Source organism: Orussus abietinus, unplaced genomic scaffold (assembly GCF_000612105.2).
Source record: "Orussus abietinus isolate OABI.00-Male unplaced genomic scaffold, Oabi_2.0 scaffold24, whole genome shotgun sequence".
Taxonomy (NCBI): domain Eukaryota; kingdom Metazoa; phylum Arthropoda; class Insecta; order Hymenoptera; family Orussidae; genus Orussus; species Orussus abietinus.
The window spans coordinates 1423091-1438153 of record NW_019394437.1 but is presented as its reverse complement, the minus strand read 5'-3'; the positions used below and the strand labels follow the sequence as shown (position 1 = coordinate 1438153).

The following is a 15063-nucleotide window of genomic DNA, read 5'->3' as shown; positions in this document are numbered from 1 at the left end:
CTATGGCTACCTTAGGGAAGGGAGGAAATGGGGCTCCGTTATTTCTGAGGTGAGGAGGTAGCTTTTAAAAAATATACAAACACTTTATTACACGTCTCCGTTAACTTGTCGACACTTGGTTTCCATCTGGTCGATTATTCTGTCCACCTCTACGCGGAATAGGGCGAAGTGGAAGAGGGTGCTAACCACTAATGGAAATACACACGAGGGTGCGCCTTTTGCCTTCGCAGAGTATTCCGCGACGTTCGGCGGACTCCTCGAGGCGTTACTATGTACAGATTTTAATATATACACGTGCGGTTGTGCGCCTATCTTGCAAAGGGCTCTCCTAGGGCCTGCGATATATCTACATTGTACGTTAACGCATGAGTGACGTATAGATAGCACGCTCCGGGACGTTTCCCGGAGACTGTCGCGCCGTGATGTGTACTTGGCGCTTAACTCTACCGAGCGACGCCGGCGAACGAACGGCTTTCTGGTAAAAGAGGCGACCACTCTCGACCGTTTAACTGGTAATTATCTCTGTAAAGTTCAATTTTAACCGCTTGTCCTTTTTAGACCCGCAGTTCCCAGTTTTCGGCTGCGCCCTGCGGTACACGTGCTATAGCTCTTTGGTGGCGAGGAATGCTCGCTGGAATGCGGTACCAAGGCAAAATCGCGAGGAGCACCAAGTAAATGCTCTCGGGCCCGCTGTAATCGGTAATGTCTATTTACAGGTCCCACTAGACGCGGGACGTTGATTCGTCGAATTCACCACGGGCGGACAGGCGGAATTTCATGTCCTCCTCGAGGAAGGCCCAGGACAGACTATGTTTCCTAGGATTCCCATGTCGGTGCCGTCGAGAGATTTGACAAGGTTCTGTCTTCGTAGGTAAGAGGTCTTCGTCCGCCCTGGATTTCCCGGTTTCTCCTGACTCCTGGTGCTTCCAGGTCCCTCCCAGGCTGTCCAAGAACATTTACTTCGGCTGGTTCCCATAGTCCACGTAGACGCGCACCACCTCCCCGCTGTACTTCCTTTGGCTGGGCATGAAATAGAAGTCAGGTTGAGTCTGATTGTTGCCCAGGGTGCCGGAGCCCTTGAACCGCTGGTTCCTACGATCCTGGGTGAAGTAACCAAGTTGCTGAGGTGGTGGAGCTTGCCTTGGACCCGGGGCTCGAGGGAGGCTGTACGTCGCCCTGGGACCTCCCAGGACCTCCCTTTGCCCTGGGGAACGGTGCTCCACGGTGGGCCCCACTTCCCTAGGCCTCGGCAGACTCGACACCGGTGGAGGGGACTTCTCCTCGGTCTCGAAACCCTCGAATGCGAAGTTCGTGTTCGCCCCGGACGAGTAGTCCTTCCAGGCGTTACTCGCTATCAGGCGTTCCTGGGGAAATAAAAAAAGGACGGTGTCTTTATTAATGCTCTTAAATTTGAGAGACCCCGAAGACATTTTTATTGGAATCCTTTTTAAAGGGTCCTTCAGGGCAATGCGAGATACCTGCTAATCAGGGTATACCTATTCTGGGGCAAAGGGACATTCTCCTCCCATGTCTGGGTGAACACTGTATTGCGGCTAGGAATATGGGATTTTGTAAAATGCGAGCGAGCCTTGTGGAAATGTAGAGGCGAGAAGCATAGATTTTTATGACTCGTGCGGATATTCATGCGCCGATTTCCGGGATACCTTCCATCGTCGGAGCCGGCGATTCGGGGGTCTACCAGTTCGAAGAGGGCCGATGCATGTTGGGTGGAATGTGATGTTGATGGTGGTGTAGATGATGTTGTTGATGGTACCGGGTCGCGTTTGAGTGATGAATCGGGTTGGCTGAGGCAGGAGAAGAGACCAAAGGCAGCGAGTACACCCTCTACAAGCCCACGGCAGTCGGATAGAGCGCGATGTCATGCAACACAAGCAAAGGCCAAGGGTTTAGTTAATTGTCTAAGTCGAGAACCCTGTTGGAGAGGTCCGGGAAGAACGACCTCCCAAGAAATATATTAATTGCTGATCCTTACTTGCGTTTGATCATTGGAATTAAAACTCGCGAGAGAACCGCAGTCGGAGATTTACTGCGAAATTAGCGTACGCGAAGATCGTTAACATTGGCGATGCAACGCGCAGGAATGTAGACAGTCAAAGGGTGCTGAGAGTTTATTAGAAAATAAGTAGAATTAGGCTTTAGAGATGTAGATGTACGGTTAATTATTATTTATTAGACACAGGCACGTTTTTAACTCGCTGATTTTTTATTCCAGACATGCTCGGAGAAGTACCATTTGGAGGAGGAAGATGGACACTACGAGGATTCGCCGCGATCGATCTTTCTTTTCTTTTTTTTTTGGCGGTTCACCTTGCGAGGTGAAATTAACAAATTTACTTTACTTGGTATACCTCGATAATTTGTTTGTTAGCTACATCATGCGATGTTTTGTAGGGAACAATCTGGGAGGCGAGATGGAAATTAATTTGTAAATTATCCTGGGACGCCGCGCGTGCAAGAACAAGATGGCGGCGCCCACGCGATCTATTTATGCAACACTACTGTATACGAGGACGCGGTAAGAAATACTTTTTTACCTTTGTGGTCCTCTTCCTGGATGCCCTGTAAATAGTGCAAGTTGCTTGCAGCAAGGCCAGGGCGACTAGGGCTGCTACGCACCCTGCAACAATGTACAGCTTCGTCGCTTCCAGGAGCAATCCGGACCCACCCAGGGAATTGTCGTTTTCCTCATCTTCGGTCACCACGTCGTTCACTGATGCGTATAAAAATTATAATTATTACATAGATATCAGGTACGGCTCGGATAAATTCCCTTGATAAAGGGTGTTCAAAGGAAATCCAGGAAATTGGACAATTCTTCAGGCTCGAGAAGACGTCTACCTTGAGGAGCTCGCAGGACGAGATACTGAGGATCCACCGTCAGAGATCCAACCTTTCCAGTCCCAAGAGCTTCTCTCAGCGCAACTTCGGCAAGAGCCTCCGTGTCTCCAGGTCGCAGAGCTCTGCCCTTGGCCTCGTTTTTGTCCAGGATGAGGTTCATTTTCGCTATCACTCCATCCTCGTTCGTGCTGGAAGGGAATCGACGATGACTTAATTCACCGGGATGAATTTTTTTTCAGGGTCTTTTAAGTGGCCAAGGGTACCTTTGCAGCTCGTTCAGCTGGATTTGGTAGTAACCTGGGACCTTGTTAAGAACGGGCCCGAAACTATCGGATATCGTGTTGGAGATGATCTCGAAGTCCGGAGTGGAGGGCTCTGGAGCTACGAAGCCATCGCCGAGGTTCACCAGCTTCACTTCCACGTCGTAGTACAGTCTTGGGGGAGCTGGGGTAGAGTCTGCAACATCTTCTGCAAAAGAAGCCTCGCGTTAATATAGCGAATTAATGAAAATGACTAAATTTAGGGCACCGACTAACCGTCGATTCCGCAGGATCTGATGCAGATCCTTTCGGAGGAGACAATCGGCACGCTCTCGTGCTTCCGAATTTTTTTGTTCACGGGGTTGAAGGCTCCTCCTTTGACGGCGAACATCATGTAGAGGCACTGATCATCCGTGAAGGACAGGTCCCTGTTGTCCTTGGTGGCGCGTTTCCTGGAGAACTTCAACGTGGTTGCTCCGTCCTTTATGCTACCGCTGTAGCTGAAGATGTCCTGGGAAGGATCCAGAAGCGGAGCGTTGTAGCCGCTTATCCAGGTATCCATCACGAAGGCTCGACCCGTGCCCTGGTCCACCCAGCCCAAAACCGCGTCCGTTTGGGTCTGGACATGCGAAAGGAATGATTAACAATCTATATTTATTTTTTTCTTTGTTTCTTAGAGGGAGCCTGTAAAATCGGCGATCCGTTCTCACCATCTTCTCGTCGTTGGAGAACCCTACGCCTGTCCAGGTGTCCGTGTTCGTCGTGACTATAGTGAACGTCAGCTGATCCTGGAAGAGGAAGGTGCGTTGAAAAAGGTTGCCAAATGAAATTAACGAAACCGGCAGTGGAGCATTACCGTCTTAGCCCTGTACGTCCACTTAATCGAATATTCGCAGTTTCCAGCATCCGGAGAACACTGTCTGGGATATTTCCATTCGCCTCCGCAGCCTCCGGTGCGAAGAGTGGGGTCGCCGGCGAAGAGTTCGGACTTCTTCTCCTCTGGAACCGTGAAAGAAGAATTACAACCCCACCTGCAGCTTGTACAATGATCAATAGTAGGAGCGCACTCTTTTAAATAATTTAATAATATTTATTTTAACGTTGCGACGACTCGTAGGAATACTCACCGAAGAAGTTGAAGGTGACGGAGCCTCTTTGAGACCGATGTCCGTGGTACTTGAGCTCGTCGGCCTTGTAGAAGTCCTTGACGGAGGCCTTGCCAACCTCGTCGACCCCACTGGGAGGCACGTGGACGTACTTTCCTGGCTCCTGACCCTTGGCCCAGATGACCAGCATGTCTCCGTCCAGGATCTCGTGATCCGTCAGCTCGTCGCTGGTCAGCTTTTTGCGGAAGGCTATCGTCGTCACGCCGTCCCTCTCGAAGCCCGTGGCAGCTGTCAAGCTGTCCTTTCCCCCCCAGAAGCTGTCTATCCTGGGAGTCGACCTGTCTCGGCTGTAGTAGTCTCCGATCTTGTGGCTGTTGCCTTTGGCACTGCCGATCACCATGTCGGTGCAGTCCATGGCGACGAAGTCATGCTTCGGGGTGTACTTGTGCACCGCTGGCGGGGCGGGAGCTGATAGTTAAAGTACTCGGTCAATGGAATAAAAATTATCCGCCGCGATGGCGGGTCCCCAGGGTCCAGGAAAATGTGGGAAACTCCACCGCGGCGGATCCTCTGGTGTTCACCTTCGTCAGCCGACCGATAGTGTCTGAATTTTTATTAGTACTTAGGTCTAATGGTATCAGGGGTTGTTAATCAAATTTCTGGGGGATAAGATATCAAGCGATAATCGCTAAGATTTTTGCCGACTTCTACTCCCTCGCTGTAACGATATTATCAATCCCGGGGACTCGTTACCTTGTTAATCGCTACGTTACGAGGATTACGGGGAATCGCTATTAACACGGGCATCAATTTCTAGTCGCCAAATAATTGCCGAGGCTGACCTTTTGCGGTCGCTGCTTACTCGCGATTGCGAAATTACTCCCAGTCGAAGCTCGATGTGTAATTAATCCGGAATTATGTACATGCAAGCGAGACCTGCGGCTTCGCGCAGGTCGTCAGATTAATGTCTGTATGGTCTCTACGGTTTACGATTCTTACGTTTCTACGGGCAGTGATCGCTCGTTGTGGATCACTCGACTATGTACATTTTGGAGTATTAAGTATTACCTTTGGTGGCTCCCGTCTTCGTACTAGTTGGTTCCGGTTCAGGTTCTGGTTCGGGTTTTGGTACCGGCTCGGAACTAGGCTCTGGCTCCGGTTCTGATTTCGGTTCGGGTTCGGATTTTGGTTCTGGCTCGGATGTAGGTTCAGGTTCGGATGTAGGTTCAGGTTCGGATGTAGGTTCAGGCTCTGATCTTGGTTCTGGTTCTGATTTAGGTTCAGGCTCTGATTTAGGTTCTGGTTCTGATTTAGGTTCAGGCTCTGATTTAGGTTCAGGCTCTGATTTAAGCTCAGGCTCAGAAATAGGCTCAGGCTCGGACTTAGGTTCTGGTTCTGATTTAGGTTCAGGCTCTGATTTAGGTTCTGGTTCTGATTTAGGTTCAGGCTCAGAAATTGGCTCAGGCTCTGATTTAGGCTCAGGCTCAGAAATAGGTTCAGGTTCGGAAACAGGCTCAGGTTCGGAAACGGGTTCAGGCTCGGATTTGGGCTCCGGTTCTGCCGTAACATGCCTTCCTAAAGTGTCGTCGATTGGTGTCCCTGTGCAAGAAAGCAACGACTCCATTGCGTGCAACCATTTTACCGTCACCTCGTGCTACTCCGATCAAGGTACCAGGGACTTAACGGGGACAGGTTTACATAGGTATACGTGCATATACGTCCGCGTATATATGCACGTACACCTTTGCACGTATACCCTGTATAATACTGGAATATCGTACATGTACAAGTAGTCCGCTCTCGAAACCGTTGCACTACCCTACCGAGACCAACTACCGTTCTTGGAGAATTATTTACGGCCAGCGAGTGAATAAGCGAATCTATCTACTGGTATGTACATGTGCAAAGACCTCGGGATGTACTCCTTACATCTACGGGACGAATGTCGAGGAATGGAGCTCGGTTCGCCTCCTCGTTCTCATACCTGTCGGTTCTGGAGTTGCAGCTTCCGGAGACCTTCTCTTGCGACCTGAAGAGACGATACGTCAATTAACGTTAAATGTATATATACAAGATGACTACAGGAATCGACAAGTGGTTAAATTAATTATTTAGAATATATCGAATTATTCGATTTACATTGAAGGACACTTTCGACCCCATTTCCTTGACACTAAAATTAATTCTACTTGCTTTGTGTATCGGGTATATGTTATTTCCACAACAATTTCTCTGTATTATGCTGCATTTAAATTGAGTCGCTTGACGTACCATTTTTTATTACCGGAGAAACATTTATATCTCGCGGGCCGTGGCGTAATCTTTCCGGTTTATCCTTCGTATTTGTCAAATGAAAGAATAATCTCACCTTGTTTTGTGCTGACTCTGTAGGTGACGCTGGTCTGCACGGTGACATCCGTGTTGGCAGGAGTGACGGGGACGAAGACTTCCGCCTTCGGCGACCTCCTCTTGGCAGTGGATTTGAAGTTCGAGGGTCCCGGCTCGGGCTCCGGTTCCGGTTCCGGTTCCGCGGTCGGCTCGGGTTCCGGTTCCGGCGTCCCCACGGCAGACGAGGAAGAGACCTTCGTGCGGAATTTCGGTTCTCTTTCGGATTCAGGCTCGGACTTCGGAGTCGATTTCGGTTCCGGCTCCGCGGATGGTTCCGGTTCCGGTTCAGGCTTCGATTCTGGCTCCGGTTCCGCTTTTGGCTCCGGCCTTGGCAAAGGCTCTCCCGGGGGATCTCGGATCTCCGGGAAGGCCTTACAAGAGGGAGTCAAGCTGCTCGGCCTCCACCCCACGCCCAGCCAGGAAGTTCCGTTCGCCACGGCGATGGCCTCCAGCTCTTTGCTCTCCCTCAGGATCCTCCAATAAAGGACGAAGTCGTCCGAAAATCGCTTCATCGTGTAGGCATCGAAGTCTATGTCTGCGGTCTTGATGACGGACTCTGGAGGGAAGTACCGAAACGCTCGATTTCTCGATTTCTCCTTCTACCTTGGGTGAGGTCACTTTTTAAAACACTCACTCTTGTTGCAGCCAGGACCGAACCAGCCCATGTTGCAGTAACACTGCCTAGTTGGAGAAGTCGTTCCTCCGTTGTCCTGGCAGACTCCCTGGGTACCGCAGTCCGAATCGTCCAGGCAATCCTCCTTGAACTCGCATTTCGAGCCATGGTAGAACCTGTCGCATCTACATCTCCCCAGGAGATATCTGCCATGTCCGTTGCAAGCCTCCCGGTACGCCTTCCTGTCTACAATCTGCACGCATAATGAATGAAAATTGGAGAAAATGGAGGGATGGATTTAATTCCTGAAATATTTTTAAGGCATCGTCGAGAGGCCATCCCCTTACGTCGACGTCGGCGCAGGACCAGAACCTGTAACTCGAGCCCCACTCTTCGGCTTCCCTTAGAAGCCTGATAGTGCAGTCGGTGCATGTGAAGTTCTGCGGTAACTCGACCGGGTACCACTGCGCCCTGAAATTCAGACGCTCGTTTGACAGGGTCCGAGGAAATTCTTTCGGCAAGAAGTTACTCTATCGGCGTAATTGCCAGGCAGGCGAGGGTAATCGCCAGGTACCCAGGTACCCGGGTAATTGCGGGGTAGAGTGCTCGCGGGTAATTATATTTCCCAGTACCGCGAGCAGGACTCTGAAATGTCCTTTTTTTAAGGAGTGGTCGACGACTCACGTTGCGTCTTCTTCGACGAACTCGCTCTGCCGGGTCACCGGGGTGAGGTCGATCAGAGGCCGGTCCAAGGAGTCCAGGATTTGGAGCCTGAATCCTCCCTGAGAACGTAAAGATGCAAATAGGTCGATAAATATTACCAATAATAAGTAACGAAATCTCTAGAATCCATTAATCCCGGACGTCCACGATTGGCTCGGCCATTTTATTTCCCTGGATTATAAATCTTCGGTTCTGGAACCTTTATACCGGCTACCATCGATGTCACGGAATCGTAGATTAAGTTAAGCTTTAGTCGCCGGGACGCGAGTAGGAAGTAATAACTTCAGTTTATTCCGCTTCATTGGCATTCATATCTAGCGCGCAATTAATATTCAGAGACTCGGTTCGGTCAAAGGAGGAAGAGGAGGTCGAGGGGATTCGATAGAGGAAGGAAGGGGATGCGAACGACGGTGCCGTCATCGCCGAATCATCCGGTCGTCGTTTTATCTTCCTTCGGATTTTTGCCTCCTCTTTTTCCTACTCCGAGGCACGTCCGGGATTTCCACCGCGGAAACCTTCGACGTTCGTTCCTAAATAATTATACTTCTCGAGTCATACCGTAACAATGTATGGTATATTTTTTGGAGTACCGCGGAGTTATGGAATGGGTTTTCTTTTTAATTTCAGATAGCCATGGAGAGCGGTGACAAATAAAAGGAGGGCGAAATAAGGTCGGCGGGCCCGAAGCGTTCTCCATGTTCTCCATGTTCTCCAGGCGAAGAAGCGTGGCGAGGAGAGAGACCTTGGCTCGAGCTCGCGATTTCGAAAGCCATCGGCATTTTTCTGGCGGCCGACGCGGCGTACGGTATCTGGCATACCTAGTGGGTTGCTAAAGAGCCGAAGGCTTCTTTCCTGAATAATTCAAGGGGCCGCATGCCTTGAACGGTACGCGCGTAGGCCATCCGGTTCTGCCGCGTACCTACGTCCTTACCTCGGTACGCTGCAGACCGGGCACACACTTATTTGCCTATGCACCGAGGTACAGAGTCGAGGATACGGTATACACTCATCTGCCCATGTACCGAGCACGCCTATGTGCCCGTATGTACGTACATACGGGAGTACGTAACCCGACCCTACGACTGCCCACCTAGTCGCCGGTATTACCTACATACCCGACGATTGTTCTCGGTAGCGGGCCCACTTAAACCTTGGGTCTATCACCCACCTACGGTAGATTAGACAATTTTTATCCACCGATTAGCTATCGAGTTAATCTTTATCAAAGGACGCCGCGGGGGAGGCGCTTGAGTCCGTTTAAATCGCCCGCGCCGCGCGTCCCTCGAACGGCGGGACATTTAAACGATTTGCAATTACTTAATTATGTAATTATAAAAGTTAATGGGAGGTGTCGGCGTTATCGTTGCTTTCCTTGCGGATTGTCAGGTTTTGCAATTTATGATGGAGAATATCTGCGTCCGCCCTCTGATGTGGGACTTTTCGTAATTTGCGCTCTAGCCGGGTAAAGACCGCGATTTTCACGCATTTTCTCGGAAAATCTGCCATAGGCGGCTTCGACGAAGGATCGTAAAGGTTTATTATAACGCGAGTGAAGGTGTCGGGAAAAGGGGTAAGGGTGAGATAAGTGGCCATCGGAGGAAATGCACCGGTAACACCGGTGGCTGTGGGTGGGTCCGGATTACGTTACATGCTCCTCTAATTACAGGTGAGAGGAGAGCAGAGAAGAGTGCTCTTGATCGAAGGATCAAAGCTACGGGAAGGGGAGCGAGAACTGGAATTAGGTGATTAGCTCCTTACGCGTCGATCCGACTTTTACACGTTTTTTATTTTTACAGGAGGGAGATCGTTAACGTGGAGATCAGGTCGAGGAGTAATTACAGAAATATTCAGCACTTACTTTATGCGGATACGCGAGGTGCCAAGTGACGTTGAAGCTGCTGCCGGAAAGCAGGGAGGTTTTGACGTCCCCTGGAAACAAACGAGAGGAGATGCGTGAGAAAAAATGTAGGGTAAAAGAAATGATCAAAGCTAGGAGAGAAAATATTCATTTCTCTCTCCGTCTAGAAGAACGTCGGTTCGCCGTGTAAAACGTTGCCACCGAAATTCTCCTCGGTACCTCTTGGCCTTGTTCCGAGTTTACCTTGAGGAGCACACTTTCGTCCATGAAAATGAACACCATATTGGGTGTGCCGAGTAAGTACTAATTTTTAAGAATACCCAGACGAGTTGCCGGACCCTGGCCGCCATTGTTACCTTGCAGTGCGCCGTGATGTCTACCGGGTAGAAAGAGGATCATAAAAATGACCACGGTAATTAACGCTTAGGGGATTCACGACGGGCCTGAAAAAGCCGGCAGTTCCCTTCACAGATTTTGCCACTTTCACGGCGAAATCGTACTTTCCTTCCATGTATCCCCGGATGCTGAAAATCACGGCGGCCATTTTTATGCTTCTTGCTCTTCGCGGTATCCTCCCTCGCGAGTGCACCGGACTTCTTCTCCCTTTCCTTTTTACTTTTCTCCTGGTAACTGCAAGTTAATTGAATTATCCGAAGTAACCCTTTAGAGGCTGGCAGTTTTTTATCCCTGCATCATTCCCCGGCATTTTCGAACGACCGGGCATTTTGCGGCATTACATCCGCGGGACGTAATAACACCGCCGGGGAGGAATAATTACATCGGTCGGAGGAAATGAGAGGGATTACTCTCTCGACTGACAATTATTTACCCTTTCAGGTGCACGCGCATGATGGAATGGTAATCGGAGCGAATCTTTGTTTCGCCACGTCCATCTGGAGGATTTTGCCAACCCTTCCAGACCTCTCCGAAGTTTGCAGCAACGAGTGCTTCGACGTTTATTAGTTAATCAAGTGGTATAGCTTTTAACGGTCTTTCTTCGGCCTCGTCATACACGCGTGGTCGAGAACATAATTACTAAGCCAGGGGATTTTTTTAATACGATTACCGCTAATATTTTCCACCGTTCATGTTAAGGGCATAATGGCCTCCCCGGGGAAAATTGGGAGCGCTAAAATCATTGCACCTGCAGGTGCATTATCGTTCTTTTTTTTATCTCGTCCCCGAGGAAGCCAATTCCTTAAGAACGAGTCGCGATTAATCGCGAGGCGAGCGTGACGGGGCCGAGAGAAGTTCCGGAAGTCGGAAGGACTAGGAGTCGACGTAACTTTTTCCGCACTCCTCGCTTTACTTTCCCCGAAAGTTCACACTTTCTTCCCGCGTTCACGATGGATAATCGATGCGCGATGCGGAGAACAGCTAGAATAATTCGTGGCCCGTCTCGCGTCATCGCGCGAGTTCCGAGAGAACCTAGAATATTGATGAAAAACGCCTTCCGTGGATTTCCTCTTTTTTCTATCCCCGGTCTCCGTGGAGAGTTCAACGCCCGAGAGCGCGCGAAGCGTAATTCAAGGCGTCCTCTTCCGAAGGAAATGGGGTAAAATGTCGAAACTGCATTCCTCGCCGGGCAATCGATTTACTTGCGTACATGTCTTCTGCACGGTTCGGAGAATCTGCTAGGTAAATCATGGATGTATAACGGGATAACTTTGCCGTTGTTTCCATCTTTACGGGCCCGGCCGTTGATCCCGAGGAGGTCCCGAAGAGATCGCGGAGGCTCTCTCTCTCGAGGAAAGGGGAGAAGAAAGCACCGAAGCTTTGCTTAACCCGTTAAAAAGAGGCGAAAGAAAAATGGGACGGTTTCCACGGCCCGGTGAATTATTATCCGACGTGTAATGCCGGAGCGGGGGAATTTTCAACGCTTATTAGAAGGCTTGACAAGGGGACTTTTCGCGGATACCGTTCGGCCATTTTTAAGACGCGGCGTGACATTAGCTGGGTGCAGTATAAACGCATAACGGGATGACATTGTCGCGTATTCCTTTTTTACAGGGTCGGACGTTGATTCCGAGGTGTCGAAGAGATGTCGATGACGTACCGAAGAGACCTCCAGAAGCGGCCTCGAAGAGACCCTGAACGAATGGCCTTTCCAGACCATTATGAAACGGAACTCATCCTATTAATCCCTTCGCTAAACCATGGTAAATAGTCCCCCCGTCCATTCAATGCGCATGACATAATCCTGCCGTGTTAGCGCGTCAAAAAACGAGGTAATGGCCACTTTGCGCGTCGGTTTAAAAATAAGAAAAGAAAAATGGCACATCGTTTAATGCACGCTACGGGAAGAAACACGTGCCCGGGTCTTATTATTAGAAAGTGTGGCATTTCAGCCCGCCGCATGAAACGTGGAGCAGATTTATGTAAAGCATCTCGAAGAAACGGAGACAGAAAAAGGGGGAACCGCGGCCGCTAATTATGGGAGCATGCGGAGAACCTTTCTGACGCTCCCCGGTTAAATGGCCCGACCTGACGATCGTGGTACCCGGGAGGTACGTCGAAGTTGGACGTACACGTCCTGGGGAGGCCCACGTAAGTCCTAAGGTACACAAGCCGACTATATCTCGAGAGCTCCCGCTCCCAACAGTGAAAGTTGCTTCTCTTCGAAACGGAATTCTCCCGCTCTCTGGAGGAGACTTTAATGCCGGTTTCTCATAGTAGGCGAGAGAACCTCAGGAACCGGGGCGCGTGGTGTCGGCAAGACGTCCTGGAGATGACGCGCGATAACACGACCGATTGCACCCGTTAGCTCTTCCTCGTCACTTTTCTTTTTTCTTCCCACGGGAATTTCCAAATTCATTTTCACGTGTACACGTATAAATTATTCGGCGAGACATCGTGAAACTCTGGTCCTTCGGCGTTGTGAATTTCCCTTATTTCTTTACCTCTTTTTTTTCTTTTTAGCGACCTGGGGATGATATAATGCCTTAATTTATTTCCACGTTCGCAGGACGACGCGGGATTTTGCAAGTCCCATTTAAAGGATGCATCCGGAGCGCGGTGACTATTCATCGGCTGCCTTTCTTAAATTAGCGACGGCGCATTGTTGCAAGAGTGGTTTTCTCGCCGGGACAATGGTATTCGCTTTTCCACGAACACTATTCGCGGGCGTTTCTGCTCTAAGAGGGTCTTATACATCGCAGATTGTTGGCGACGTTTCGTGAAAATATAATAAATAGGCGAGTAAATGGGACAGCGGGATATTTAAGGTAAAAATTAAGGTTCTCCTGGCGTGAAGGCTTGCAGTTATTGTAAACAAACGCCTCTTGAATATTTAATTCAGGTTCAGTTAAGGCATGGCGAGAGAAACTAGGCAAATGGCGGTGAACTGGTCGGACTGTCCTTGACTGCGAGAAATCCTGATAATAAATATATAATCGTTCGTAATGTCTCTAAATATTTTACATAACTGCGTTACGTGACCGCTTGATGTTCTCTTTTAAACAGCGAAGTAATTTAATTCGTTTCTTATGTATAGGAAAAATTAGAATTTCGGAATGGTTAATTAATCGCGATTGCTCGTTGTTAGAAAGCATGACTGGGACGCGCGTAATTGTTTTTAACATCCCTAAATGACGCATCCCTGCACGCGCGGTGCGGAACGATTACCCGAGGCATTACATCTGCGATTAACGATTATAATCACGAGTAGGGTATTTACTCCCGACGTTCCATTATATAACTTCTAAATGGGAATCCTGAGAATGATTGCGGGATCTAAATTGCGCCTCAGCCGTTATCCGAACCGCCGATGCGTTTCGGAGTAGTCACCGTTGAAAAAAGAAAAAAAGAAAAGAAAAAAGCGCCGACCCGGGTGTAATTTCAGACGGAGAGGAATGCGACGCCATCTTGAATGACGCATCACACGACAGGTGATATGGCACGGATAACGGAAGCTCTGGGAAGTTGAAAAATCCACCTGGGAGGGTGCAAGAATTTCAAAAGCCATATTTATTTATGAAATTATTTATATAAATATTCCCAGCGACGTTGAATGAATTTGTAATTTATGATGAAGAATTTGTTGGCTTAGGAAGGTGGACGGTGGTTTGATAATTAATTTATACGAAGTGACATTTAATAAATATGGAGCTTTACTGACCTCTCGGCATCCCGCAGGGCGCAGGCGTCCTGGCATTGTCGAGGAAGTCCAGGTCGAACTTCCGGGCCCGAGGAAACGTCAAAGCCACGTGGCCAGCTACTTCCGGTGCCCTCCACGCCACCACGCCCAGAATCGCGGAGAACACGAGGAGCCTCATCTCTTCAGGTACCAGGTAACCGAATCACGACTTCCGGTCTCTGTATCCCACTTATATTATATATATCCCCACGAGGAGTGGTACTCTAAAGTAAACTCGTGCCTCGTTTCATCAGGAGTCCATTAATCCGTCCGTTCATCGAGATCGCCGCCACTTCGAGTTCCTCTCCTTGGTCGGCACTATCGCGATTCTTGGCGATTTCCGCATCAAGTCTTCCCCCTTTCTCCGGAAATTATCGAGGACACTCCTCGACGTCTGGCAGGCACTTCCGGAGCCGCGATCTTGGCGGTAGTATCTCCTAGTTACCCTTTATCGGCGGATCGGAACCAGCTCGAGGTGGGACCAGGACTCGAAGAGAGCAAACGGGAACAGGGACGTTGACCGAAATGGCCCCGGATGAAATTCCACTCCTGCGGATCGGCTTCTAACACTCGTCGAAACGATGACGTGGGAACGGAGTCGTTTTCTCGAGGAAGTTTCAGCTCAGCGGCTCCCAGGGACTCCCATCTCGAGCGTTCACTTTCTTCTCGCCAAGGCTAAAGAGATCGGCCTCTGATTTAGGTTAGCTGCGATTCGGGTATTCCGTCAATATGTTTTACCAACGGTATGAATATTTTTATACGAGTCCAATCCTTCCTCGCCGAGTCGTCCAGGTCCACGTCTACCGCCGTTTCGCGTTCGTCACTCCACCTCTTCGAGATCTCTCATCGCCTGCAGGATCGTCCCACCGGTTCCAGGTACGAAGTCCAGGGCAAAGTGCAGAGGTCCGCTCTTCGGCGACCCTCGACTCTCCTTTGTAAAAATCCAACCGTGGTGCTCTTCAAGGTCGGAGAGGGAACGCGCGTTCCCATGAAATCGCCGTTCCCTGGGCCAGGACGCGCTTATGAGTGGTTCCCTGACCTACGGGAATTACCGGTCGACCCCGTTTCCTCTTATCTGGCCTTGAAGAGGTCCTCTTGATCACTTTCTTAACTACTTAAAT

General features: G+C 49.7%; 1 protein-coding gene across 2 annotated transcripts; it reads right to left on the bottom strand.

Moving 5' to 3' along the window:
- Positions 1-87: 87 nt before the first annotated feature.
- Positions 88-14121, bottom strand: LOC105701741. Of its 2 annotated transcripts, none has more exons than XM_012428760.2 (16): positions 13925-14121; positions 9808-9878; positions 7911-8008; positions 7574-7697; positions 7248-7479; positions 6594-7169; positions 6210-6254; positions 5294-5824; positions 4247-4693; positions 3976-4118; positions 3830-3907; positions 3396-3738; positions 3123-3327; positions 2860-3047; positions 2556-2731; positions 88-1364 (listed from the first exon to the last, which is right to left on the bottom strand). In XM_012428760.2, exons 1-16 carry the CDS (start codon positions 14079-14081, stop codon positions 957-959), a joined length of 3822 nt encoding a protein of 1273 aa, XP_012284183.1. In that variant the 5' UTR covers positions 14082-14121; the 3' UTR covers positions 88-956. The 2 variants fall into 2 exon arrangements, with proteins under 2 accessions (XP_012284183.1, XP_023288109.1); XM_023432341.1 differs by lacking the exon at positions 88-1364 and adding an exon at positions 1438-1845.
- Positions 14122-15063: the final 942 nt, after the last annotated feature.

Coding starts and splice junctions, on each gene's coding strand:
- LOC105701741 (XM_012428760.2), bottom strand. CDS start 14,081: ATGAGGCTCCTCGTGTTCTCCGCGATTCTGGGCGTGGTGGCGTGGAGG. Junction 7,480..7,573: donor GGTCCTGCGCCGACGTCGAC/GTAAGGGGATGG, acceptor TTATGCGTGCAG/ATTGTAGACAGGAAGGCGTA. Junction 1,365..2,555: donor CCAGGAAGAGGACCACAAAG/GTAAAAAAGTAT, acceptor TTATTTCCCCAG/GAACGCCTGATAGCGAGTAA.